The sequence below is a fragment of the Phyllostomus discolor genome, chromosome 14 (assembly GCF_004126475.2).
Source record: "Phyllostomus discolor isolate MPI-MPIP mPhyDis1 chromosome 14, mPhyDis1.pri.v3, whole genome shotgun sequence".
Lineage (NCBI taxonomy): Eukaryota > Metazoa > Chordata > Mammalia > Chiroptera > Phyllostomidae > Phyllostomus > Phyllostomus discolor.
In genome coordinates this window covers 27270872-27295213 of record NC_040916.2, presented here as the reverse complement: position 1 = coordinate 27295213, position 24342 = coordinate 27270872, and the positions used below count along the sequence as shown (strand labels likewise).

At 57.1% G+C, this 24342-nt stretch overlaps 1 protein-coding gene and 7 non-coding genes across 8 annotated transcripts; 6 read left to right on the top strand and 2 right to left on the bottom strand.

The window, feature by feature from the left end:
* The first annotated feature begins 201 nt into the window (after positions 1 to 201).
* LOC114489446 lies at positions 202 to 18617 on the top strand. Its single transcript, XM_036015789.1, has 10 exons — positions 202 to 429; positions 968 to 1127; positions 1419 to 1883; positions 2568 to 2698; positions 3391 to 3709; positions 9734 to 9865; positions 10210 to 10230; positions 10541 to 10798; positions 15823 to 16077; positions 17517 to 18617. The coding sequence occupies exons 1-10, from the start codon at positions 202 to 204 to the stop codon at positions 17702 to 17704; spliced, it is 2157 nt and encodes a 718-aa protein (XP_035871682.1). The 3' UTR covers positions 17705 to 18617.
* Positions 1186 to 1257, top strand: TRNAD-GUC. The gene has a single exon. It is a non-coding gene; the product is annotated as a tRNA-Asp (tRNA).
* Positions 1867 to 1938, top strand: TRNAG-UCC. Its single transcript has one exon. It is a non-coding gene; the product is annotated as a tRNA-Gly (tRNA).
* On the top strand, positions 2389 to 2460 carry TRNAE-CUC. Its single transcript has one exon. It is a non-coding gene; the product is annotated as a tRNA-Glu (tRNA).
* Positions 18618 to 20061: 1444 nt separating the features above from the next.
* On the bottom strand, positions 20062 to 20132 carry TRNAG-GCC. The gene has a single exon. It is a non-coding gene; the product is annotated as a tRNA-Gly (tRNA).
* Positions 20133 to 21683: 1551 nt separating this feature from the next.
* TRNAL-CAG lies at positions 21684 to 21766 on the bottom strand. Its single transcript has one exon. It is a non-coding gene; the product is annotated as a tRNA-Leu (tRNA).
* Positions 21767 to 22244: 478 nt separating this feature from the next.
* TRNAG-UCC lies at positions 22245 to 22316 on the top strand. The gene has a single exon. It is a non-coding gene; the product is annotated as a tRNA-Gly (tRNA).
* Positions 22317 to 22899: 583 nt separating this feature from the next.
* TRNAD-GUC lies at positions 22900 to 22971 on the top strand. The gene has a single exon. It is a non-coding gene; the product is annotated as a tRNA-Asp (tRNA).
* Positions 22972 to 24342: the final 1371 nt, after the last annotated feature.

The window sequence follows — 24342 nt, the reverse complement described above, 5'->3', positions numbered from 1 at the left end:
CCATGAGTGGCATTGCCAGCACAACGGACCAGCGCGCCCCACCTCTAGCCAGCTGGCACTGCTGGCGCGCACCGCCGTGGGACGGTTCCATTTGGGCACAGGCTGTTGAAGGATCGGAAACGGAGTCTGCAGGCACGTCAAGGGAGGCGGCACAGAGACATCGTACTGTGGGGAGAGGAGAGTGGAAGGACATGAGGACGAATGAGGACTTGCCTGCCCACCTGTGCTCTCTCGGCCGACCAGGGCCACCGCAACTGTCGGTGTCGCCAGAGGCCAGGAGCCGCACCAAGGCTGGCCCGCGCCCGGATCCCAAGCTGGGCAGGTGATGTGTGGGGCGAGCAGCTGAGGGCCCATGTTTCCTTCAGCGACTCTCAGGAGAGACCCAAACTCTCTTGGGCCTTTGTGGTTGCCGCCCGATTAGGGCCTTGGGTGAGGGAAACCGGGGAGAGGGAGCCGGCCGCGATCCGAGGGTGAAAGTGGAGGAGGGGCAACGCAGAGGGCCCTGGTCCGCACAGACCACGAGACAGACCCAAGGTGTGCGAACCTCGCTTCTGCACGCTGGCCGACTGTCTTTTCCGCGGTCCCGCTGCGGTGGGTCGGTTGGGAGACAGGGCCACGGTGTTGGCTCGGAGGAGCCCTGTGGCAGAGGGATGGAGCGCCGGTTGGGCTTTGCTGCCACGCCAGGCCGCCGCCGAGGGCGCAGAGGCCGGAGTTTGCAGGTCCTAGCCAGGGAGCAAGTGTAAGGCGGAGAAGGGCTGCGAGGGGTGTGTCCCAGGCCCGGGGCGAGTGCAAATATTTTGGGCGCTTGTCAGGAGTGGGTCAGGAGTGGGTCAGGAGTGGGTCAGGAGTGGGTCTCGAACAGGAACGCAGCCCCTTAGACCGCTTGGCCGTCCTGACCGTGCGCTTGCGTGTTTCTCGCTCACCTGAGTGGGACCGGACGCCAGCACCCCTGTTCTCCACGTTGCAGGCCAGAGGCAGCTCGCACTCCGTTTTCAGCGCCACTCGTGTCGGGGTGGGGGCGGGGGCTTGTTCGGATCGGGCTCGCCGCCTGCTCCTAGGAGGACGCGGTTGGTTCTACGTGGGTGAGGCATGTGTCCGCGCCCGCATCCGGCAGGCGCCCGGGACAGGTGCTGACGGCGGCGGCGGCGGCGACAGATGGGCGGGTGTCAAAGGTCACTGCCGCCGTCCTCGTTAGTATAGTGGTGAGTATCCCCGCCTGTCACGCGGGAGACCGGGGTTCGATTCCCCGACGGGGAGGCAACGCTACCCTTTTGGTCGCAGGCCCAGCCTTCTGTCCAGCTCCTTGCCCGTCTGGGTCCTTCTCCTTGTCCCTCCTCCTTCCTTGGAGGCCGCGGGTTCCAGCTGGTGTCGGTTCTCCTCCAATACCACCGCCCCCAATTTTCCCTTCTCCCCCGCAGGCACTGTCGCCGCAGCCGAGCGGGGTCCTGCACCGCAGCGCCAGGCCAGCCCACAGTGGCTGGCGGAATGGGCTCCTGGCGACGCGACGCTCAACCGCCCGGGCTGGCGGGAGGCGGGCGAGCGCCCCGTGGCTGCGGGCGGTGGCACCAGTGGAAGGGCCTGTGGCAACCCCCGGCACTGGAGACGCGCGACGCGGGGCGGCCCAGGCCGGAACCGAGCGATCGGGAGCAGCCAGGGGGCCAGAGCGCCCCTGAAAGGCGATCGGGCTGCGGCACTAGGGCCGCTGTGTGGGCCCGGCGCGCGTGAGGCGCGGGGCCGGTCGTCCGTGGCGCCCAGGGGAGGGCGGAGCTTGGGGCGAGCGAGCGAGCGAGGCGCCCGGGAGGGCCTGGTGGGCCGAGGCGGCGCCGAGAGTCGCGGTCAGCGTCTCCGGGGAGGCTCGGCCGTGCTGCGTTGGTGGTATAGTGGTGAGCATAGCTGCCTTCCAAGCAGTTGACCCGGGTTCGATTCCCGGCCAACGCAGAGGGTTGACGTTTTTGCGAGGCTCCAGAATGAAGGTGTGCTTGGGGTCCTGGGCAGATTTCAAACCCCGTCATTGCGTTCCGCCTGTGTGGACTTACTCCCAAGTCCAGTCTGTGAAAAACGCCACAGAACAAAAGCTTTCGGGCGCAAGGGCGCTGAGAGGTCCCCTGAGCCCGTGGTTTCAGTCCCGGAGCAGTCGGCCAAGTGGCAGCTACACGCAACAACTTAGGCCATTTTTGTGGGTTCCCTCTCTTGTCCCTTCTTGTGTTTCTCTCTTGAGGTACCTTTCATAGTGGTGACTGCGCGCGCGCGCGGGGCAGGGGGGCGCGCAGTGTTTTGAGGGCGCGTGGGTGGACAGGGGCAACCGGGCTGCCCCCGGGGAGCGCCGCACCGGCGTCCTGGAGGCTCCTCGAGCACGAAGAGCAGTCTGCCGAAGACAGCGCCAGGCACTCCCTGGTGGTCTAGTGGTTAGGATTCGGCGCTCTCACCGCCGCGGCCCGGGTTCGATTCCCGGTCAGGGAAGTCCGTTTTTGTGTTCTTGCTTTGCTTTCTCTCCGCCTCCTGAGGTTGGTTCCCCAGCGCGTCCGCACCCCGTTTTTAGCCTGCGCTCGCTGTCTTCCTCCTCCCAGGCCCTGGGTTCTACCGGGGCCGCCCGGCTCCCCGCGTCCGGGCCCAACCCTGCTCCGCCTTTTGGTCTCGCTCGTCCGTGCACGAAGCGGAAAGGACCCGGAGAGACGCCGGGAAGCCGAGGAGGGCGGAGGTGCAGACGGAGAACCCCCGAGCGGGCCGCGCGCTGGGGGCGCTTCGATCTGCCTCGGGCCTCTGCAATCGGGAGACAACCCACTTCTGTCGTTGGAGCCACTGAGCTTGCAGTGCTCTGCCATGCAGACCTAGAGAACTGCTACACTCCGTTAAGTTAATACACTAGATTATTAATGTAGTTTAATTTAATTTAACAGTTTTAATGCTTCACCCTGAAGAGGCCCCGACTCTTCCCTCTTCGGCACCCTAGGGGGCGGGCGCCTGGGTTTCGGAAAAGCGGAGCAAGACCATTTCACACAAAACAAGCTCGTCCCTGGCCCTGCGGCGTGGCGGCTGAGGAGGTGCGGGCCCTCGGGGTCCCCGCCTCGGCGACGGCGGGGGCGGTCGGTCGCGGTGCGGCACCTGCGACGGGAGGGACACCTGCCGCGTCCTCGCTCCGGCGGGGGGCGGGGGCCGCGGGGCGCAGCTGGCGGTCGGGAGCTGCAGGGGCGGGGACAGCGGCTCACACATCTAGGGGAGCAAGTCACTGACTTGACATTTTCCCCGAAGTTTTTTTGTGGGTGAAGAGGAAACGAGTTTATGCAATCCCGTTCCGGGCAGGCACGTATCAAGAGGCGGTCGCCGCGCGCGGGACCCGCCGGCCTGCGACGACCGTGACTCTGAGTCAGACGACCGCCGCCCCGTCCCCAGCCAGGAAGGCGCAGGTTGCGAGAACACGAGCGCAAGTCCTTAAACAAGACACACGGACGGCGGCGAGCCCGGGTGCGGAACCGGGAAGGGCGCCCGCAGCCAGGAAACGGCTGCGCGCCCGCAGGGCGGCAGGAAGTGAAACTGCAAGCGGTTTGGGGAAGCCAGACTCGGGGCCGCGACCGCGCGCGCGCGCGTCTGCTGCTCTCCGCCGCGCGGATCGTCTCCGCCCGCGCCGGCCCCCCGCAGGTGGCCGCCGCCTCCGGGAAGTCCGCACCTGACTCCAAGTCTCCTCCTCGGGCGACGACGGGACCCGCCGGAGGTGAGTGGGCGATGGGGGCGACAAGGAGCTCTTCCAGCGCGGAGCGGGGCCGGGAAGGGAAGGAGTCCGCTCTGCGCTCGCAGCGTCCACCTTACCACGGATGTCGACACATCCCTACGGTTTTCCTGTGTTGTATCTGGGTGTGTCCACACATTCATGTGAAATGGATAGGCTTGCAGCTTCATACATGCTGGAGGGACTGTCCCCTTCGGGGATGGGACGACTCGTTGTTTGGCTTTATTTTGTACTTTTTACAAGGTGGCTACGAGAAAATCGTACAGTTTGCATGTGTGGCTCATGTTACATTTCTGTCGGACAGTGCCGCGACCAGCGCGGAGTGGGGGCTCCTGAGTGGGGTGGACAGGAGACGGAGAGAAGACACGACACAGACGGTTTAAGGAAAAGCGGGCACCGGCTGGGACGTCGTCCTCTGATGGAGAGACAGTGAGCCCTGAACACGGGCTCCGCGTTTATTTCATGGGGTTGGGTTAGGGTTAGGGCTAGGGCTAGGGTTAGGGCTAGGGTTAGGGCTAGGGTTAGATGCGGCTCGAGGGCGTTTTGCAGACTTTGGGGGACGCCGCAGGCACGGATTGTGCCCTTCCCAGGCTGTCTAACCCACACGCATGTCTGGGGCAAAGGTTGCAGTCGCGTCCAGCTGAAGCTGGCGGTTATCTACCTCCTGTTTAAGCCCCGTGGGGTCTGGCTGTGTGACTCCAGCCTTCACCGTGCTCCACGGGGCAGCGCTGCCCTCCCTACAGATGTACTCGGCCCAAATCACTGCCATCAGGTTTACCAGGAAGAGGTTTTCTCCTCTCCCAGCCCTCGGTGGGGGGTGGGGGGGCTCTCAGCTCCACATCCCTAGCGAGCGTGGGAAGTCAGTCTCCAATGGGCCAACAGCAATGGGCTTTGCCTTTGTTAGTCACCTAAAAATTCCCCCTGTGTCTGTAAACCAGCTCTCAGACTTGCAAGTGCTCTTTATAAAATATATATATATATATAATTGATTATGCTATTACAGTTGTCCCAAATTTTTCTCCCCTTTATTCCCCTCTGCCTTGAACCCCCCTTCCCACTAGCATCCCCCTCCCACTTAGTTCATGTCCATGGGTCGTACATATAATTTCTTCAGCTTCTCCATTTCCAAACTATTCTTAACCTCCCCCTGTCTATTTTGTACCTACCAATTATGCTTCTTATTCCCTGTACCTTTTCCTCCATTCTCTCCCTCCCTGCTGATAACCCTCCATGTGATCTCCATTTCTGTGATTCTGTTCCTGTTCTACTTGTTTGCTTAGTTTGTTTTGTTTTTGTTTTTGTTTTTTAGGTTCAGTTGTTGATGGTTGTGAGTTTGTTCTTATTTTACTGTTCTTGGTTTTGGTCTTCTTTTTCTTAGACAAGTCCCTTCCTTTAACATTTCATGTTTTCATGTAATAAGGGCTTGGTGACAATGAACTCCTTTAACTTGACTTTATCTGAAAAGCACTTTATCTGCCCTCCCATTGTAAATGAAAGCTTTGCTGGATAGAGCAATCTTGGATGTAGGTCCTTGCCTTTCATGACTTCGAATACTTCCTTCCAGCCCCTTCTTGCCTGTAAGGTCTGTTTTGAGAAATCAGCTGACAGTCTGATGGGAACTCCTTTGTAGGTCACTGTCTCCTTTCCTCTTGCTGCTTTTAAGATTCTCTCCTCATTTTTAATCTTGGGTAATGTAATTATGATGTGCCTTGGTGTGTGCTTCCTAGGGTCCAACTTTTTTGGAACTCTCTGAGCTTCCTGGACTTCCTGGACTTCCTGGAAGTCTATTTCCTTTGCCAGATTGGGAAAGTTTTCCTTCATTATGTCTTCAAATAAGTGTTCAATTTTGTGTTCTTCCTTTTCTCTTTCTGGCACCCATATGATTCGAATGTTGGATCATTTAAAGTTGTCCTGGAGGTTTCTTAGCTCTCTGAATTTTTTTTAAAATTCTTGTTTTTTCGTTCTGTTCTGGTTGAATGTTTCTTTCTTCCTCCTGTTCCAAATCACTGATTTGGGTCCTGGTTTCCTGCCATTCATTTTTGGTTCCCTGTATATTTTCCTTTAATTCACTTTGCATAGCCTTCTTCCTCTATTCTGTGTCCATACTGAACTATTTCTGTGAGCATCCTGATCACCAGTGTTTTGAACTCTGCATCTGATAGGTTGGCTGTCTCTTCCTCGCTTAGTTCCATTTCTGGAGCTTTGATCTGTTCTTTCATTTGGGTCATATTTCCTTGTCTGGGCCTTAGGTATTAGCCAGGGTGGGACAACCCGCCTTGCTGTGTTGTGGCGCTGTATGTGGAGGAGGGGTCAGAGAGGGAACAGTGCTGCTTGCTCTACTCTCTAGGAGCCTGTGGGTCTCTCCAATGAATCTCCTGTGAGGCTGGCAGTTTCTCCTGCCACCGCAACCCCCACAGATTTTTTTCAGTCAGAGGTTTTGAGGATTTATTTCCCTGTTCTGGAGCCTTGGGTTGCTTGCTCTGTCTCGTCCCCCAGTTGTTTCTCACTCCAGGTTTATCCCAATGCAAATGCCAGTGCAAATGTTGGACTGCCCACTTCACGAGCTACCGGCCTCCCAGTCCTCCAGCTGTACGTCTTCTCTGCCTGGCTTCCCATCTCCACCCCTTCTCCACCCCTCTTACTGGTCTGGATGAATCATTCCACTTCCATACAGTTCAGTTTTCTGATACAGTTCAATTTTCTAGTTCTGGTTGTTGTTTAAAGATTTAGAGAGGGGAGAAAGGGAGGGAAACATCAGTGAGTGGTTGCTTCTCAATGTGTGGTTGCCTCTTGCTGCTCCTGTACTGGGGATCTGGCCAGCAACCCCGGCATGTGCCCTGACTGGGAATCGAACCTGCGACACTTTGGTTCACAGCCCACGCTCAATCCACTGAGCTACGCCAGCCAGGCTCATCTCAACTTTTAATGAATAAAAAAGAAAAGAAAAGAAAAGAAAATACCTAAACTTTAGGGAAACATTTTCCTGCAAGGTATCATTTTAGAGACATGGACACTGAGCCTTCTTTCTGACAACTACTGCATAAGAGAATCAGTAATTGAGGCCCCTCAGATTAGACATTCATGCCTTCCCGTGCCCATTTATTCAGTTCAGCAAAAGTAAGTGTCGTGCATCTATTAGGATCTCTAGGCTTGAGAGACTTTCAGTCTGGTGATGCTACTCTTGCATTATGGAAAGACAACTAACTGAGACAATCGGACAGGTGCACATGATAACCTGCAGGTCTCGAGGGGGAAGTGAAGGTGAGGGAATGGAGACAGCGAGGACCCTAACCTCAGCACTTAAGGTAGGTGTGCCCCGGGCCAGCTCACCCCTGGGCTGGGCCATGGTTTCACCATGGATAAAAATGAAGGGTTTGGACTCCAGCGTTTTATTCCTGTGATTCTGTAAATGAATATTCTGCCCTTCAATCCCGGTGTAAGCAGCTCGAATCAGCTGTTACCAGATGTCACGCTGAACTTGTTTCTTTTCTTCGTTGCAAAGAAGAAATCTACCGGTTTATCTTAAGTTCCGACTTTGAAGCAAGATGCCCACAGTCTGTTCCCTGCTTCCAGGGTGACTGGGAGTGGCCGGCGAGCATTTTGGTGATACTAACCCGAACTACCAACGTCCAGTGGTAGCACTCTGGTAGGATAAGTGATAAGCGCAGCTGTTCAGGGCAGTCGCGATCACGTGAGATGAACAATTCCAGGTATGCTGGTGGGATCATCAGAAAAGACGTTGGAAAGAAAGCTGGGATAAGGGAAGTCTGAGAGCTAGGGAGCCCAGTCGTACGTGTGAGAGGCCAGGTTGCAAACAAATAACGAAACTTGGTGCCCACACTTCTGCCTGCAAGGCAGCCTGGAGAGGAACAGGGGCGTTCGGGCTGGGGACTTCGAGGTTCTTGAAAGTTCCAGGAAGAGCTCTGACTGAGAGAAAAAGATGAGATCATAGAGCTCCGGTCATGAGGGGAAGGCGAGTCATGCTTCCAGAACCCTCAAAGGTTAAAAACCCTCGTCAGCACTCCTAAAAGCAAAAGCTACTTTTAGTTAAACATTTAGTTGGTACCAGAGAGGGCCCATTTTATAGATGAGAAAACCGAAGTTTGAGATCCAAGCACAGCCTGACTTTTTTTTTTAAAGTAAACTGTGCTTTTTTAAAAAAGAGTCACACAACACAATATTTTCCAAAGGGCAGCCAGCAGGGTTCAGTTTGCTGTGCAGCAGGTCCTGGAACTTCATCCTTCAAACTGAAATTCTGTACCCACTCAGCAGAACAGCCCTCAGCGCTCTGCCCCTCCCCCAGCCCCTGGCCACCACCACCGCTTTCCGTTTCTGTGAGCTTGGCCACTTTGAACAGTTCACGGGCAGTGCGTGCTTTCTGTGACTGGCTTGTTTCACGCAGCACAACGTCCTCAAGGTTCACCTGCATCGTAGCACGTGGCAGGATTTTATTTTCTAAGGCCGAATAAACATTTGAGTTACTTCCAGCTGTTGGTTTATTGTGAAAAATGCTTCAAGAACTATAACTGTGCAAATAGCTCTTTGAGATCTTGCTTTGAATTCTTTTGGGCGAATACCCAGAAGTAGGGTTGCTGGATCTTGCGGTACTTCTATCTTTAATTCTGTGAAGCACCTACCTACTGATCTCCCTAACAGTCACAGCATTTTACGTCCCCACAAGCAGCACACAAGTGTTGCAGTTTCTGAACAGCTTCCCCAGCGATCGTTATTTTCTCTTTTGTTCTGTGGCCATTCTACTGGGCGTGAGGTGATATCTTGTGGTTTTGATTTGCATGTCTCTAACAATTAGTGATGTTGAGTGTCTTTTCCTGTGCTTGTTGGCCATTATGTATCTGACTTGGAGAAATGTCTAATGCAGTCTTTTACTTGTTTTTGTTTTGTTTTTTTTTTTATTTCGAGAGAATGTTTATTAAAGCTGGGGACAGTGAAACAAGGCAGCACCTGGAATAGAGGAAGCCACAGCAGGGAGGCCGGCGGGGCTACTCCAGCTCTCTAGAAACACAGTGGGAGGGGAGGGAGCCCGGGCGGGGCTGCTGTCGGCTCACTGGAGGGCTGGAGACCAGGGGCCCTTGGGGCCCAGTTCAGGGGGCGGGCCCGGGACAAGCTGCCACTGCCCACTGCTCCCCTGGTTGCAGGGCTTGTGGGGCCCGTCAGAGTTTAGGAGATGCAGCCTGTGGGAGAGGAAAAAGGGGAAGGGAGAGGCATGGGCGTGCCATGTTAAAATCAGTTTTTTTGCTTTTATTGTTGTTGATTTGTAGGAATTCTTTATGCATTATGGATGTTAAGCTCCTATCAGATAATGATTTGCGAATGTCTTCTCCCATCCGCGGGTGGTCTGTGCCCTCTGTTGACCGGCGTGTGGAAGTTTTAAGTTTGGTGCAGTTACATCTGTCTGTTTTTGCTATTGTTTCCCCCCAGTCTGAACTTTAACCCTACACCACGCTGCTCAACCACCCCACCCGCACAGAATCCACAGCCTTGGGAGTGACGTCTTTCTTAACCAAGTTATTTCTTGAACTTGACAACTTTCTTTCATGTCTGCAGGGCTGGGAGGAAGGGGGTGTGAGGGCCAGGTGAGGGAAGAACGGTGGTGTGCGTACAGATTGTCTCCGGCTGGGTGTTTCCCACAGAGGACTGCTCCATCTGGCTGTGGTCGTTTAACGTGGTAGATTCTTACTGGCTGCAGATATGAATGGGTTTCCTCACCTCGTCTGCGTCACGTTTACTGAGAGCTGTCTGGGTGCCCCCCCCAGGTGCGCAGGGGTGTCTGGGGTGCGCAGAACCGAGAGCCCACCCCGAGGGCCCCACCCCCCAGCTCTGCTTCCCGGGCCTTTCCCAGCCCCTCGCCAGGCACTCACCGAGTGGGAGTCCGGGGAGCAGCAGGCCCAGCTCCTGGTTTGAGTTGTTGCTGCGGATTCGGGAGTGGGGAGGGTCCGGCGGCTGTTGAAAGCGGTGACGAGCGAAATGGTTTCCTTCCTCTTCCCCCAGTTCACCTCGGAAACGCCGCTGGACTCGGGCCCGGTCCGGGGTGGACGTGGAAGACCGGAATGCTTCGGAATGTGCGCCCCCGTGGCCTGGGGCTGCTTCCCCTGCGGGCAGCGTGGGCTTTGCTGCTGCTGGGTGAGCCACAGTCTCCCCGGGGGAGGGGCGGTTTCAGTCCCTGGGCCCCGGGTGGTGAGGAGCAGGGCCCTGGGAGCTGGCCCCAGATGGAAAGAGAGCGAGAGCCCTGCGTTCCTACCCACACGCTGGTCCCTACCAAACACCCACGTTCACTCTGAAGGGATGACGTGAGGGCACGGGCGGGGAGCGCCTTACGAGATGGAGGGGAGCAGGCTCTGAGACGGGTCCTGGGGGAAGCAGGGGCTGGAGCCGCTCGCCCCTCCCCCGCCCCCCAACCACACACAATGACAGCTTGTCTCCCGGCTTCCCCTTCCCTGCGCTCACACACCTTCTTCTCTCCGCAGCTGCTGCAGACGGGGGAGCTGGTGAGTCTGCCCGCCTCCTTGCACTGGTGGCTACTGCCTGTCCCACCAAGAGCCGGGCTCCGGCTCCGGCTGGGGCCCGGCCAGGCGGGTCCCCCGTTTTCGCGGGGCCTGGGGTTTGACTCGTGGTAACATGCGTACTGGACCCAGCAAAGACCCAAAGGCACGCAGGGCGTGAGGCTGCAGGCAGCACACGGGTCCGTCCTCGGGTCTGTAGCGGACTCTGGCCGCTGGGCGCCCCTGGGAGCGCCCTTGCGGTCTGCGGCCCCTGCAAGGTCAGTTACCCCGTCCCTTTCTGCACTCCGCCACTCGGCAGGTCCCCCGAAGGCCGTGGTGCGCCTGGAGCCCCCCTGGTTCAACGTGCTCCGGGGGGACGAGGTGACCCTGCACTGCCAGGGGCCCCACGGCCCCGGGGACGGCCCCACCCAGTGGTCCAGGGACGGGGCCCCCATCCCGGCCCAGGTCCAGCCCCGCTTCAGCTTCAGAGCCAGCCTCAGCGACGGTGGGGACTACAGGTGCCAGACGGGCCAGACCGGCCTCAGCGACCCCGTGCGCCTCAACGTCACTTCCGGTCAGTGGGGCAGCCCCGGGAGGGTGGGTGGGGGGGTCGAGGGCCTAGGGGCGGGGGCGGCCGGTGCCCGGGAGGCGGGGCTGCGAGCCGCTGGAACCGGTTCTGCCCAGTCACTTCCCTTCCCGCCCCGCCCCCCCTTGCTTCCACGCGGGGTGCCTCAGGACTGCGAGGGTGCTTGGCCTCAGTCCTGATGAAGCAAGAAGGTGACAAGGCCACACACAGGCCCCCGGGGGATGGGGGAAGCAGTAGGAAACCTTTGCTCCAGGAAACCCTCCTACCCTCCTGGCACTGTGCTCAGCCGCGGGGTCAGAGGTCGGAGGCCACAGGTGGCACAGGCTCTCAGGTGGGGTGCTCAGGGCATGCCTGAGGAAGTCTTTCTGCTGAGGGTGCAGGAGGCCAGGGGGCCATGGGATCTGGAAGATGAGGTCGGAAGTGGGGGTGGGCTTTCGGATTGTTGCAGTAAGACCATCTTGGGTTCCCGTATGAGATGAGAGTTTGTTACAGGGCTGTGGTTAAGAGAGTCACGTGATCTGACGCGGGCTTAAGCACATCCCTGAGTGTTCAGCTTAGTAGAACCTGCAGAGAAATCCTCCTGAACTCGAACCCCGGCCGCCCCTTGTCTGCGGCCGTGAGCACCTTGGTGCCGCGGTGCAGCTGAGGCTCAGCGGCCCCTCGGTGGTGGTGGTGGAGCGCAGACCCCGAGGAGGGCTGCGTGGGAGCCGGCGGTGTTGCAGTTCTGCTTCAGGGTGAGTTTCGGGTCTTTGAAGGTTCTGGCCTCAGAGAGATCCTGGTGGTGGAGTCACTTTTTGCTGATGGCGCTCCATTGAAAAGGGAGTAAGTATCGACTTGGAGATTCAGAACAGCCCTCCTTGAGGTGTGCTGCTTGCACGTGAATGATTTTGAGCCGCAGGCAGTTGAGACCAGCCAGTTCATTGGAAACGCTTACCTCTCCCTTAAATAATTTAAATTCAGAGTTATCACCAGAAATAACTTTTAAAAAAAGACTTGACTTATTTATTTTCACAGAGAGGGGGAGGGAGGGAGAGAAACATTGGTCGGCAAACCCAGGCATGTGCCCTGACTGGGACTGAATCCAAGACCCTTTGGTTCACAGGCAGGAGCTCAATCCACTGAGCCAACCAGCCAGGGCTGCCTTTTAACTATGATGTGTCTTGGAGTGGGGCTCTTTGGGTTCATCTTGTTTGGGACTGTCTGTGCTTCTGGACTTGTTTGTCTATTTCCTGCATTAGGTTAGGGGAATTTTCCGTCATTATTTTTTTTTCAAATAGGTTTTCAATGTCTTGCTCCCTCTCTTCTCCTTCCAGCACCCTTACGCTGCAAGTGTTGGAGTGCGTGAAGTTGTCCCAGAGGCTCCTTTTACTTTCCTCATTTTTAAATTCTTTTTTCTTTTTACTGTTCTGATTGGGTGTTGTTTTTTTTTTAAAGATTTTATTTATTTATTTTTAGAGAGGGAAGGGAGGGAGATAGATAGAGAGAGAGAAACATCAATGTGCGGTTGCTGGGGGTCATGGCCTGCAACCCAGGCATGTACCCTGGCTGGGAGTCGAACCTGCGACACTTTGGTTCCCAGCCCGCGCTCAATCCACTGAGCTACGTTCGCCGGCCAGGTGATTGGGTGTTTTTTGCTTCCTTATCTTCCAAGTCATTGATGTGATTCTCAGCTTCATCTACTCCACCCTTGATTCCCTGTACATTATTCTTCCTTTCAGTCAGTGTCCCCTTCACTTCTGAGTGGTTCTTTTTTATGGTTTCCATGTCCTTTCTCATGCTGTCGGAGTTCTCTCTGGGTTCATCTACTCTTCCCCTAAGTTCACTGAGCATGGTTTGAACTACATGTGGTAGGCTGTTTGTCTTCATTGTGTTTAGTTCTCTTTCTCGACTTTTATTCTGTTCTTTCATTTCAACTCATACTTCTTTGTCTCCTCATTCTGGCGGCCGCTCCATGCTTGTTTCCATGTGCTAGGTAGAGCTGCCACGTCTCCTGGGCTCGGTAGAGTGGCCCAGCGTGGTAGGTGTCCCGTAGGGCCCAGTGGCACCACCTCCTCAGACACCCGACCTGGGCACTACAGGTGTGCTCCCCACCCCTCAACTCGCCCCCTGCCTCTCGGGCTTGAAACCTGAGGGCCACCGAGTCGGGGGCTCCTGCTGCCTGTCACCACCTGGCCAAAAAGCAGAGATAGGGATGGGATTATCATTGTGCTTTTGCTCATATCAGAGGCCACAGTCTGAGAAGGTGGCAGGTAAAAACCCTAACATCCACCTCCCCTCAAGCTTTCAGAAGTAAGTTTATGTAGAGGAGACGTGGGAAATTGGGAGGGAAGTTCCTAAGGGGACCAGAGACTTGCGTTGTTGCTCTTGGGAGGAGGGAGCCGACAGGGTAGTCGCGTGGCTTCTTCCCAAGCTGGCTCCTTTGTTCTGGTGTTTTCTCTCCATTCGCACTAGAATTCCTGTCTTTCCAGGATGGGAGCATGCGGTGTATGGCAGGGAGGGTTAGGGTCAGGGTTAGGGGAGATAAGGCCTTGCCATTCGCCTGCCTGCTGTAAATTACTCAAAGTCTTTGGCCTTGTTTGATGGTCTTGTCTGTTTTCCCATTCCACTTGCCCACGAATTCCCCTGGCTTCTCACTGTCCCGTCTCAGGCACACAGGGTGGACACAGCACCCTCTTGTTGTAGCCGAGACCTCATTGCTGTCTGTGCTTCAATGGGAGGGATTTACCCCCCGGGCCAATTTGTGGGACCACTGACCACGGTGGGGCATCGGCTGGGCAGGGCCCACCCCGCAGAACAGGACGGACTTCAGCCGGGCTCTGTTGTCTGCGGAGGTGGTTGGGTGGTGGTGCTTTGACGTGGACTGAAACTGCCCACTGGGTGTGCTGGCTATGTGGTCCCCTGGGACGTGCAGGCCCAGGTTGGCCACCACCTGTGTTCTGTCCGGGGCTACCGGGCATGGGCTACAGAGGGTCTGCGGATGACTGCTCCTCGTGCTGGGCTTGGGGGTGCCCGGGCGAGGCCCTCTGTTAGTGCCGGGCCTGGGGCCATTCAGAAAGAGGCGCAGGGCATGCCTAGGCCAGGTGTCGCTTGTTTGAGAGATTTTAGGAAAATCTGAAGCAGGAGCCAAGACAAGCCATTCATATGGAAAAGCCACCGGAAACAGCTTGGGTGGGCCCCACAGTTGGGTGGGGCAGGGCCTCAGGGAATCACCGGGATGGAGCAAACAGTGTGAGCCAGATTGATGGAGACCACCCAGTTAAGCCCCCTGCCTGCCAGCTGGCTCTGCGGGGGTGGGGCAGGGGAGGGCTCATCCAAGGAATGCGGGCCTCTGCCCGCTCTTCTGCCTGGGAGAAGGCGCTCCCCCAGCTGTTGCCTTGATGTGGACACTTCACTTCCTCCCTGTGTGTCTCTGGTGCCCTCCAAGCTGCTGCCCCATGCTGGAGCTCAGAGGGGCTGAGTCCAAGTAAGTCCATGTGTGGGTCCCTTAACAGGAACTGCCTGGGACCCCAGGAACCCCAGTCTCATCCACAACCCCCGCTGGTTTTTGCAGCCAGAAGTTATGGGGACTTCTCTTCCTGGCTCTGGAATCTTGAGCTGGGGGACCCAGCGTGGGGCGGGGACCTCTGCAGCCGAGACATCCCCCCCAACTTTTACCTGTCACACAGGGGTGCGGGGCCAGCCAGTCTCGTGGCCCCACTGCCCCTACCAGTCCCCAATAGCTTCTTCTTGGATCCCCTAGCTGTAGGAGTTCCGTCCAGCTCAGTTTCAGGCGGTTCTGAATGATGGCTGTTCTGCAGTTCAGTTGTAGTTTTGATGTGGTTGTGGGAGGAGGTGAGCCATGTTTACCTGTGCTGCTGCCTTGCCCGGAAGTCCAGAAAAATTGGGATTTAAAAAAATTGGGGTCTGAAGGGCGGTTAGAGGGAAACCGCCTGGTCTTACCCCTTCATTGTACAAAGGAATTAGGCCCAGGGGATCTCAGAACCCAGACGTTAATGGTAAAGCCAAATTCAGATCCCTGACTTCAGATTTCTGTCTCGAGCTGTCTTACCAACCACACCTTGTTCTGGCCCTGGCCAGTAGCCGGGTGGGTCAGAGGACCGCCCCGATGCACCAAGGCAGTGGGTTTGATCTCTGGTCAGGGCACACACAAGAAGCGATCAATGCGATGTTTGTCTCTCTCCCTTTCTCTCTCTCTAAAATCAATTGATAAAAAACAAACAAACTATACCTTGTCCTTCATATTCAGAATATGGTTTTCTCAGAGGTTTTCATTTAAATGAGGTGTAATAAGTTGTAGTACTTATTTTTAAAGCAATTAGAGCAAGTGGGTTTTTTCTAGACGGGCTTTGGGAGAACATTCCTTATAGACTCCTCCCCCAGAGCACCTGAACTCCGGAATCTGATCGCTCTGCCCTCAGGGAAGGGAGGGGTGGCTGGGAGCGGGGCTGTTTGGTGGCCAGGCACGAGGGCGATTTCACGATTTCACGTTCGAAAGCCTGTTTGAACGTGTTCTTCCTGTTCAGAGTCCCATCCGAATACTGAACTCAAAAGGTCACACACTTTCACTGCTTTTGTGGATGGAAGATTCCACTCAGGGTGGGCGAGGCTTTCCTAGGGCTCTGCTGGTTGCTTCCTCACTTCCGAAAACTTGGTCCAAAGTTGCCATTACGCTAGTCATCCCCGACCATAAATGCTGTGTCCACACAAACGAGGGTTTCAGGTCCTGTTCCCTAAGTCCTGCCGCCGCTGAGAGGCACTAGTTCCCCTCCTCCCGTGCAGTGGGCTCAGTTCCTCCCTGCCTCACCCCGTCTCCCTCTGGGGAGTGGGCTCCTACTCTTTCTATCTGAAACCTCTGGAGACTTCCATGCTTCACGGGTCCTGCAGACTCGCAGGGAACACCCACCTGCCAGGAAGCATCTTTCATTCCTCGTCCGGAATCCTCTCACCTCCGTGAGCACTGCAGCCCCAGGCATTCAGCTTCAGCACCTTCCCTTCCCCTCTGTGTCCTTCAGACTGGCTGCTGCTGCAGACCCCACGCCTGCTGCTGCAGGAGGGCGACCCCCTCATGCTGAGGTGCCACAACTGGCAGAACCGGCCTCTGTTCAAGATCCAGTTCCTCCAGGACAACGTCTCCAGGTCATACTCCCCTGCCAATTCCAGCTTCTTCATCCCACACGCTGACGCCAGTCACAGTGGCATGTACCACTGCTCCGGATTCATCAGGGGCATGAAGCTCGTGTCCCACCCTGTGAGCATCACTGTGCAAGGTGGGGGCCAGGGCTGTTCAAGGAGCTTCAGGCCTGGAAGGGTGGGTAGGGCGGGCATCAAGGGGAACCCACGGGGTCCTGGCCCAACCTGCATGCTGGGTGGCCCCACGGTTCTGTTCCAGCCCACTCCCAGGGGAGCACAGAAATGGTGTCATTCAGCTGGAGTTTGAACTCTAAAGGGACAAAAGCCACCTTCCCATCCCCTCAGATCCATCTAGCAGGACATCCTCAACCTCTCTCTCTCCACCCCATTCAAACCACTCCACTTTGTCCTGTGTCCCTCTGTTTGTGGGACCCCGAGGCCTGCGGGTGTCCACTACAGGCCCTCTCAGCTGAGACTCCACTCGTGGCTCAGGGCAGCCACATGACCCAATGGTCTCCCCGGTCCGGGGTCTGCGGACGAGAAGCAGTGCATTGTAATACCTGGATGGCGCCTCTTCAGGGCGCGCTGCAGGAACCTGCTGCTTGGCTGGGGTTAGTTAGTGAGCCGCACCCGGCCCTGGGCGTGGGAGCTGGTGAGCGAGGTGCCGTTGATGTGGTCTGTGGGTTCCCGAGTGCACCGTCCCCGACGGCTGGGCCCCAGCCACGGAGCACCCTGCACGGCTTTCACAGTCCCGATGGACGCGCAGGTTTCAGGAGGCCCTGTTGTAAAGAAAACAGGGTGTCATAAGGCGTTTACGAAACCTCCACGTCCACAAAACCTTTTCCGCTGTCACCTTGTGGGGGAGGAAGGAAAACGTCCTTGACCCTTCCATCTGGTCTGATCATCAAATTGACACGAGACAGGTCAACGAGAAACTGAGCACGTTTAATTACGTATGTGCATCCGGGGACCCCACAGACGCGCCAGGAGGTGCAGGGACAGAAAGGGGTGATGAGGGGAGGACGCCACGGTGAGCGAAGGGTGAGGTGAGAGGCCCGGGGCCTGAGAGAGGAGGAGGCTCCGGGCAGGATGAGAGGAAGAGCAGGTGCTCAGTAGCTGGCAGCTTCCCCGCCCCCAGATAGGCCGTAGGACGTTGCTTCTGGCGATAATGCTGTTTGGGGCAAGGCCCCTCGGTTACGTTCTGTGAGGGACAGATGAGAGGGTCCTGTGAGCCGGCAGGGTCCCGTGAGCCGGCAGGGTCCCGACTGTCTTCAGCTGAAGAGAACCCCCGAGCGAGCGAGCAGAGGTGGCCCGCCTCGGGGAGGGCGTTCTGAACCCCCTGACTTCCGGCACCGTCCCTGCACCCTGACGTGTGCGGGGTGAGCCCCGGGGAAGCGCGCCCTGTGCTTTGCCCAGGAAGACGCCGAGGCGAAGAGGTGTCCTGCAGACTCGGACCTGTCTGCCCCGACCAGGTCCTCGGAGGACCTCCCGAAGGGCTCTCTGGGGCCCTGACGGCGGGCCCCAGGTTTCTGCCTTAACAGCTGTCACTCGCCCATCCCTCTGCCTCTTCCCATAGGTCCGGCATCTCCAGCCGTCACCGAGTCGTCTCTGCCGTGGCCCCAGATTGCGTTCTGCCTGGTGATGGGACTCCTGTTTGCAGTGGACACCGGGCTGTATTTCTCTGTGTGGAAAGACCTTCGAAGCTGGATGGGCGACATGAAGGATGACAAGGTCACATGGAGCAAGAGCCTCGGGGACAAATGACCCCGCACCCTGAGGCATCACGGCGGCGGCACCTCTTCCAGCCAGACCTCTCCCCCTCGCCAGCCCCTCCTGGACAGCGGCCTGGGCCCGGCCCGTTGCACAGGAAGGGCCTGTGGGCTGCAGAGCCCACCGCTCCGGGCTGGCCGTCGCGGACTGCCCGAAGGCCCAGGCTCGGCCGCAGCCATCCAGCCCTACCAGGATGACAGCGACTGTGTTCTCACGGGGCCTAGACTGAAGTTCCTCAAATGCACAAAGCCCAACGAACCCTGCTTCTACTTTCAAAACAAACCCAGCGAGCTGCCCACTTCTTCGTGCGCCAGCCCCCCGCCAGCCCTCAGCTGCCGGGCCTCTCGCTCGGAGGGCCACAGCAGCCTTCCTCACAGCCTGTTCTCACAGCTGCCAGTGACTGACCTTTAGGAAATGTGTGTTCATTGTTCAGCTGTCACTTCTTCGCTCGAAGCCACACAGTAACTTCCTCTTGCACCGAGAAGCTAAAGCCTCTGCGATGTTCTTGGGTTCCCCCCGAACTTCCTCCTCCCTGCCTCTGGCCTCAGCCGCTGCCGTTCCTCGCCCCCTTCAACACACCAGTCTTACTTCTGCCCAGGGTGTATGGTGTTCCGTTCCTGGAATGTTCTTTCTTACAGATGTCTCACCATGCCTCATCATGGCCTGGACCCAGATGCCACCTTGCTCGTTCAGTATGATTGTACTCCCCTACCATCTCCCAATCCCCACTCCTGCCGTGTTTTTCCTCATGGTATTTATCGCCGACGGATACACCGTACGGTCCCCTATGTAATGGTTTATTGTCCAGCCCTCCTGCCGTCAGAATCCACTACTGTATATACTTACGGTCCGGGGTCAGTGTCTGGCACATGGTAAAGAACTCAATAAATATTCACAGAATGAGTAACTTCTTTAGTGCACGCAGAGAATTTTAGGCCCACGAAGTCCTTAGACGTGATGTACTCCAATCTCCTCATCTGAGCATTGAGGGAGCTGCGGCCCAGAAGCTCGGAACGACTTGTGCAAGGGCGTCCAGGGGCTGTGTCCCAGGCCTTCACATGCACAGTCTGGGACCACAGGCCACCTTCTGTTTTGCGGCTTTTGTGTTCAGCCATAGCTGCCGCCCCGCCCCGCCCCCGCCCACTTCACAATGTGTATGTGAGTCATCACTCTTATCCTCTGGCCTGTTTTTCAAGATGCTCAGACTGAGTCCCTCAGCATGAACAGGTGTGCTGATATGTAGCCTCCGAAGGAACAGGTAGGGCAGGGAGTGACAGTGGAAGAGTGTGGTGCTTGGTCCATGTTCGGCCTCACAGTGGCTGGCTTTAGGGCTCTACCTGGAGCTCTCAGCTGGGTGGGTTGGTGGGTTTTTGGGGCTGCTGAGGGCTGGGGCAGGGATGTCAGGGGAGCTTGCACAGGCAGTCGCTGAACAGGCCAGGTCACAGCCCCCAGGCCAGGCCACCCTTCCCCCTCTGAACCGGGACCCTCCTCTTGCAGGCCCTTGGCTAACTGTCCCAACTGTGACACCCAGGCCTGGCCAGCCTGGACCCTGAGAGTGAATGAATTTAAAGCCAGCAACTTACAAACAAAAACAAAAACAAACAAAAACCCCACCAAGCTGAGACTGATGGAGGTAGCCCTTGCAGAACCCTGCCTGGATCTGAGTCTGTCTTCCTCCTCCAAGGCCCTGCAGCTCCCGGAAGCTTCCCAGCCATCTGAGGAGAAAAGAGCCACTTGAGGAGCAAGGGATTTTGGAGTCTCTTTAAAAAGAGTAGTAGTTTCCCTAGAATCGGGCAAATACAAAGATTACATAACAGTCGCCCTTAAATGAAGACCCTTAATAAGCTGCAGGACAGAGACCCTGTGCACAGGTGCAGAGCTTCCCCGGATGAGGGTTCCAGACCCAAGCGCGGCGATTGCGCCCTTGCATTCCTGGTCGAGGTCTGGTGTCCCCGAAGCCTCCATCTGGCTCTTCAGCGGACGCCGAGGCCAAGCAGAACCCCCGAGTTCACGCCGGATGTTACGGGTACAGGACAGAGAGCTTGAGGCCGCAGGCCTGCTGGAGCTGCGCCTTGGGGCTCGGCGACAGAGGGACAGGCCGTCGAGCCTCTCGGGGTGCTCTGTGCTCGCACTGCCTCCTATCCCGAGGGCCGAGGGGTTGCGCCAGGTCCCCACTCCTCTGCAAGCGTCCTGGTGATGGAGAGGGAAGCTGTTTTGAGAAGCCAGCTTTCTGCCAACTGGCTTCATTGAGCTCAGTGTCAGAAGTTCTTACAGTAAGGGGAGAGGGAAAGAAAAAAGAAAGTAAAAGAGAAAGGAAGGGAAAAAAAGCCCCAACCCCAAAAGAGCTCACGTGCATTGGCCGGGAATCGAACCCGGGCCTCCCGCGTGGCAGGCGAGAATTCTACCACTGAACCACCAATGCGCACGCCGACCGTGTTCTTGCAGTATCGGCCTGCTCCTCGTCCGTCGCTGGTGTCCACCCCTTTCCAGTCCCAGTTTAGATTGCCCGTCTGTTTCCAGGCCGAACGGTGTGCAGACTTGAAAACAGGACGACTGAACTCCTGCTGGGATTAGTAACAGGCTTCCAAAGCTGTCCGAGCCGCGGGCTTCCACTGCCGCCGAGTCCACACGCGGTCCTGGCCCGCCCTCCGTTTGCGCTCCTCTGGCTTTCTTGGTGATCCGACCCGTGCGTGGGAACGGTGGCCTGGGGCGAGTGTCCGCCTCGCCGCAGCACACCCGCCAGTTTGGGGAGTCCCCATGGCTCACCACTGGAGGCGCTGCCTCGATCACGTGGCTCAGGCCCAACCCCGCCTGCTTTCTTTGGTCTCCTGTGAGCGCGCCACCGTCGTCTGCAGTCCACACTTCGCAGTTGAACCTTTTAGGCCTTTGTTTTAAGCACAGGGCCTGACAGTGCAAGCGCTCACATAATCCTGAGTCAAGGGGGCCTGTTGAGAAGCAGGGACAGGATGGGCCAAGTTCACTGTCAACCCACGCAGAGACAGAGGGGATGGCCCAGGGTCAGCCACGCTGAGTACTCATCTGGGACACCTGGGGGTCTTATAAAACGCGGACGCCGAGGGGAGAGATACACATTTCTAATGAGCTCCCACGTCACCTCACTAATACAGAGCCTGTGCCTCCACGTTACCACAAGCAAAGGAAGGCTCGGAAAAATCCAAGGCATTTGCCAAGGCCATAGTCTAGTAAATAGCAAAGATGCAGTTTGGCAGACTTTCACTAATCAACCAAAGGTCCTTCCACCGTCACACTTAGGGACCTCACACATTCAACCTCTTTGGCTTGACAGTTCACCCTCTTCCCCAAAAGACAAGATTTCTCCATAGCCAGCTGCTCCCAAAGCAGAGGATGGCTTATTCTCGATCTTCAAGAAAAAGGAGTTGAAACAAGCAACTCCAAGGCCTTTTATCTTTGTGACTCCACCCAACCCCATTCCTCCTGGTTAGTTCTTTCCTGCTTTTGGTGATGGGGCAAGGCTACTGAGTTAGAGCTGGTGGTGGGAGTGGGTCAGGACGGGGATCCTGAGGCTTTGTCACCAGCCTGTGCGTGGAAAGTCTGGCCAACTGCAGCAGACGGAGGGCCCTGGGGTGAGGCCTTTTCTTTCTGTCAGAGGAGTCTTGGCCTACTGGGGTGTACCTGGTATATGGAAAAGGCTCAGTGCGTCGCCGTCGAATAAAGAAATCGATAAATAGGCACTGAAAAGCCGGAATCTAAAGGAAAAAAAAATTTTTTTTACAGGGATGGACATTAGTCTCAACTGCTCCCAGATTTCATAGCCTAGTCTCCCTGCCTACAGAAAAAAAAAGTTCTATTGTATATTCACCGGGCAGCACGACTGTCACAGGTAGATATGCAGGATGAACAGGTGGTCATTGATTCATAGTCCTTTCTCCCTGAATTCCTGTGTGTTGATTGGAGGGGCAGAAAGGAAGCAAGAAAAAAACAAAACACACGCTGTCAGGAGTGGGATTCGAACCCACGCCTCCAGGGGAGACTGCGACCTGAACGCAGCGCCTTAGACCGCTCGGCCATCCTGACACCGAAAATGTTCTTTTTCTTATTTAATTTTAAATTTCTCTTAGAGTGCTGTGTCATGACGTCAGGATGCCTCAGTGCGTATAGTTTTACATAAAACAGAATCGCCCCTGAACTCTTCAGCCAAGAAGGGAAAGTAAAACTGCCTCCAAGCCCTTTTTCCTATTTCCTCCTGCCTCAGCCCTTCCTGGTCGGGTAAGACTCCTTTTCCCCGAGCCCCGTCTTCGGTGGGGCCGATCCACGCTTGGTGGGTCCCTTGCCAGCGGTCTCCCTCGACCTTCCGCCCCAAATCGTCGTTGAGGTGAGACGCCCGGGGGACCCAGTGCTGGGGTGCCCCGCGGCGGAGACCACAGGCGGAGCGTGGGCGGAGCGCGTCCTGCGGAGAGGGCGCCTCGCGGTCACAGACACCAGGAAGCAGGTGTGGAGGGCGCACGGCCGGCACTGCACTCATGTACAGCATTCCGGGGAACCTTACCGTGTGGCGTTGGTGGTATAGTGGTGAGCATAGCTGCCTTCCAAGCAGTTGACCCGGGTTCGATTCCCGGCCAACGCAGCCTTTTCCTCGCACCCCCCAGCTTCATTCTTTCCCTGTTTGTCATTTTTCAAACGCTGAGCTTGCAGGGGAGGCTGTGTGCCGCAATCGCCCAGCGTCCCAGCAAGTGCAGTTTGTTCGTTGACCTGAATGAGTGGAAAGCTCCAAACTCACCCTCAATTCATCTGCTGGGGATTTCTGAGCACGTCAGGAGCCGCTCGGGCGTGCGAGCCCATTCCGTTCATCGACAAGGGGGCGACATCGAAGCTCGGACCAAGCTTCTCCCTTGAAAAATGACCCTCCCAGCTCAGCTGTGTTGTGTGTGAGTGTAGCGCACATGCCGGTGTGAAGACTCAGTGAGAACAAAATCTAATTAAGGTGTACGACATTTTGCATATGCTGGGTTAAGTACGGTCGATTATGGAAATGATTCGCTGTTTCTGCTGACTTTCTAACGTGGCTATTAAGAAATCTGCATTTCTGTCTGACTCCCGTTACGTTTCGGTTGTCACGCGGCCCACACACCGAAAAGCAACCTTGGTCAGTGCGCGCAAACCTGCAGGTAGCTTCCTAGGCCCTGAGTTTCCGCACCCGCCCGCGGTTTTCCTCGTTAGTATAGTGGTGAGTATCCCCGCCTGTCACGCGGGAGACCGGGGTTCGATTCCCCGACGGGGAGGCACGTGTCACTTTTTCTCTTTCTTCTTTCCCCCTCCGCGCCAGAGCTTTGTCTCGGTTCCCCCTGGGCTGGAACAAAGATTACTCTTCCGCAACTCCAGGTGCTCTCTAGGGTCACGGCTCTCGTCTGAGAATGCCGGGGACCCTGGGCGGCCGTTGCGGTGGGTGCGCTTTGACCCTGACCGCGAATGCGTTGGACCATGGACCCTGCGGTCGAGCTTCGCCCGTCCCGCCGCGGGCCGGGCCGCCTCCGGTCCCCACCGGCCCCGCCGCCCACCGGACCGGACCCCCGGGCACCGGCGCCGCTGGGAGCCCCGCGCTCTGAGCGCCCTCGGCCCTTCCTTCTCGTCCTCCTCGCGCCCGGACGACCTGCGCGCTCAAGTGCACCCGGACTGGCGGCGCGGCCTCTCCCACCTCGGTTTTGGGGAATAAACGAGGCCTTCAGGTCCATGCAGACGGCACAGAAACACGAGGGCCGCCCGACAGGGCCCTGCTTTCACCGCCACCGGACGGTTCGCTTTTGCTCGGTCGTTCAGCTGCCCGGGGCCGCTTCATGTTGGGACAGAACACACACCTTACGCTCGTTTTTACAGAGGTGTCTTTCCCGGGCGCCGTAGGGCTGCACAGTCCTTGTACAGAACGTGGAGAAGAAACAAATCACAAAGCAAGAAAAGGCAGACGTGTTTTTTTATCAACCAGGAAAACCTTATTAATATTTTGCTGTAAGTTTATCTCGGGCACTTGAAAGTGCAAACGTGGAATCACACTGTGCCTGCTCCCCACCCCCCAGACCTACTTGAGTGTTTATTTAAAGTGTGGAAATGTCTGTACTCATTGGGTAATGGTCTGAAACAGGACTTAGCTGCCTTCATTGAGTTGTGCCTCACGGCTCCCTATGTGAGCAGTTTCGCCGTTTCCAGGGTCCTTGTCTCCTTCGGGGCGGCAGCGCCTCAACTCTCTGCCGGGCCGCGGAGCTTGCAGCCTTCCGGCCGCTGTCTTCACCCGGCCCCTGGGGTCTCTGCCCCGCCCGCACCCAGGTCAAGGGTCGGCCGAAGATGCCAGAGGCTTATCTGCAGGCGTGCTTTCCCCGGAGGAGGCATTTCCATTTCACAGGGCGAGGCCGGAATCTCCCGCCTGCGCTGGGCGCGATGGCGGAGGGGCCCGGGCTGGGCGGCGAGGCGCTGCCCGTGCGCCCGGGGCAGGAAGAGCTGGTGTGGCCAGCGGCCGGAGACGCCTGGGGGAGGTGACGTGATTCGAGAGGCCTGTGGCCGTGACACGTCCCAGGGACAAAGGCAGGAGCTCCTCTCCGTTCTCCCGGGGGCTCTGGGCCACTGGGGGCACGGAGCCGGCGCCCTGGCTGGAGGTGTTGGAA

Bases quoted from the DNA above. Each gene is read 5' to 3' on its own strand.
- LOC114489446 (XM_036015789.1), top strand. From the start codon at position 202: ATGAGGACTTGCCTGCCCACCTGTGCTCTCTCGGCCGACCAGGGCCAC. The intron at 9,866-10,209 runs GTGAGCCACAGT...TTCTCTCCGCAG, and splicing joins GTGGGCTTTGCTGCTGCTGG to CTGCTGCAGACGGGGGAGCT. The intron at 10,231-10,540 runs GTGAGTCTGCCC...TCCGCCACTCGG, and splicing joins TGCTGCAGACGGGGGAGCTG to CAGGTCCCCCGAAGGCCGTG.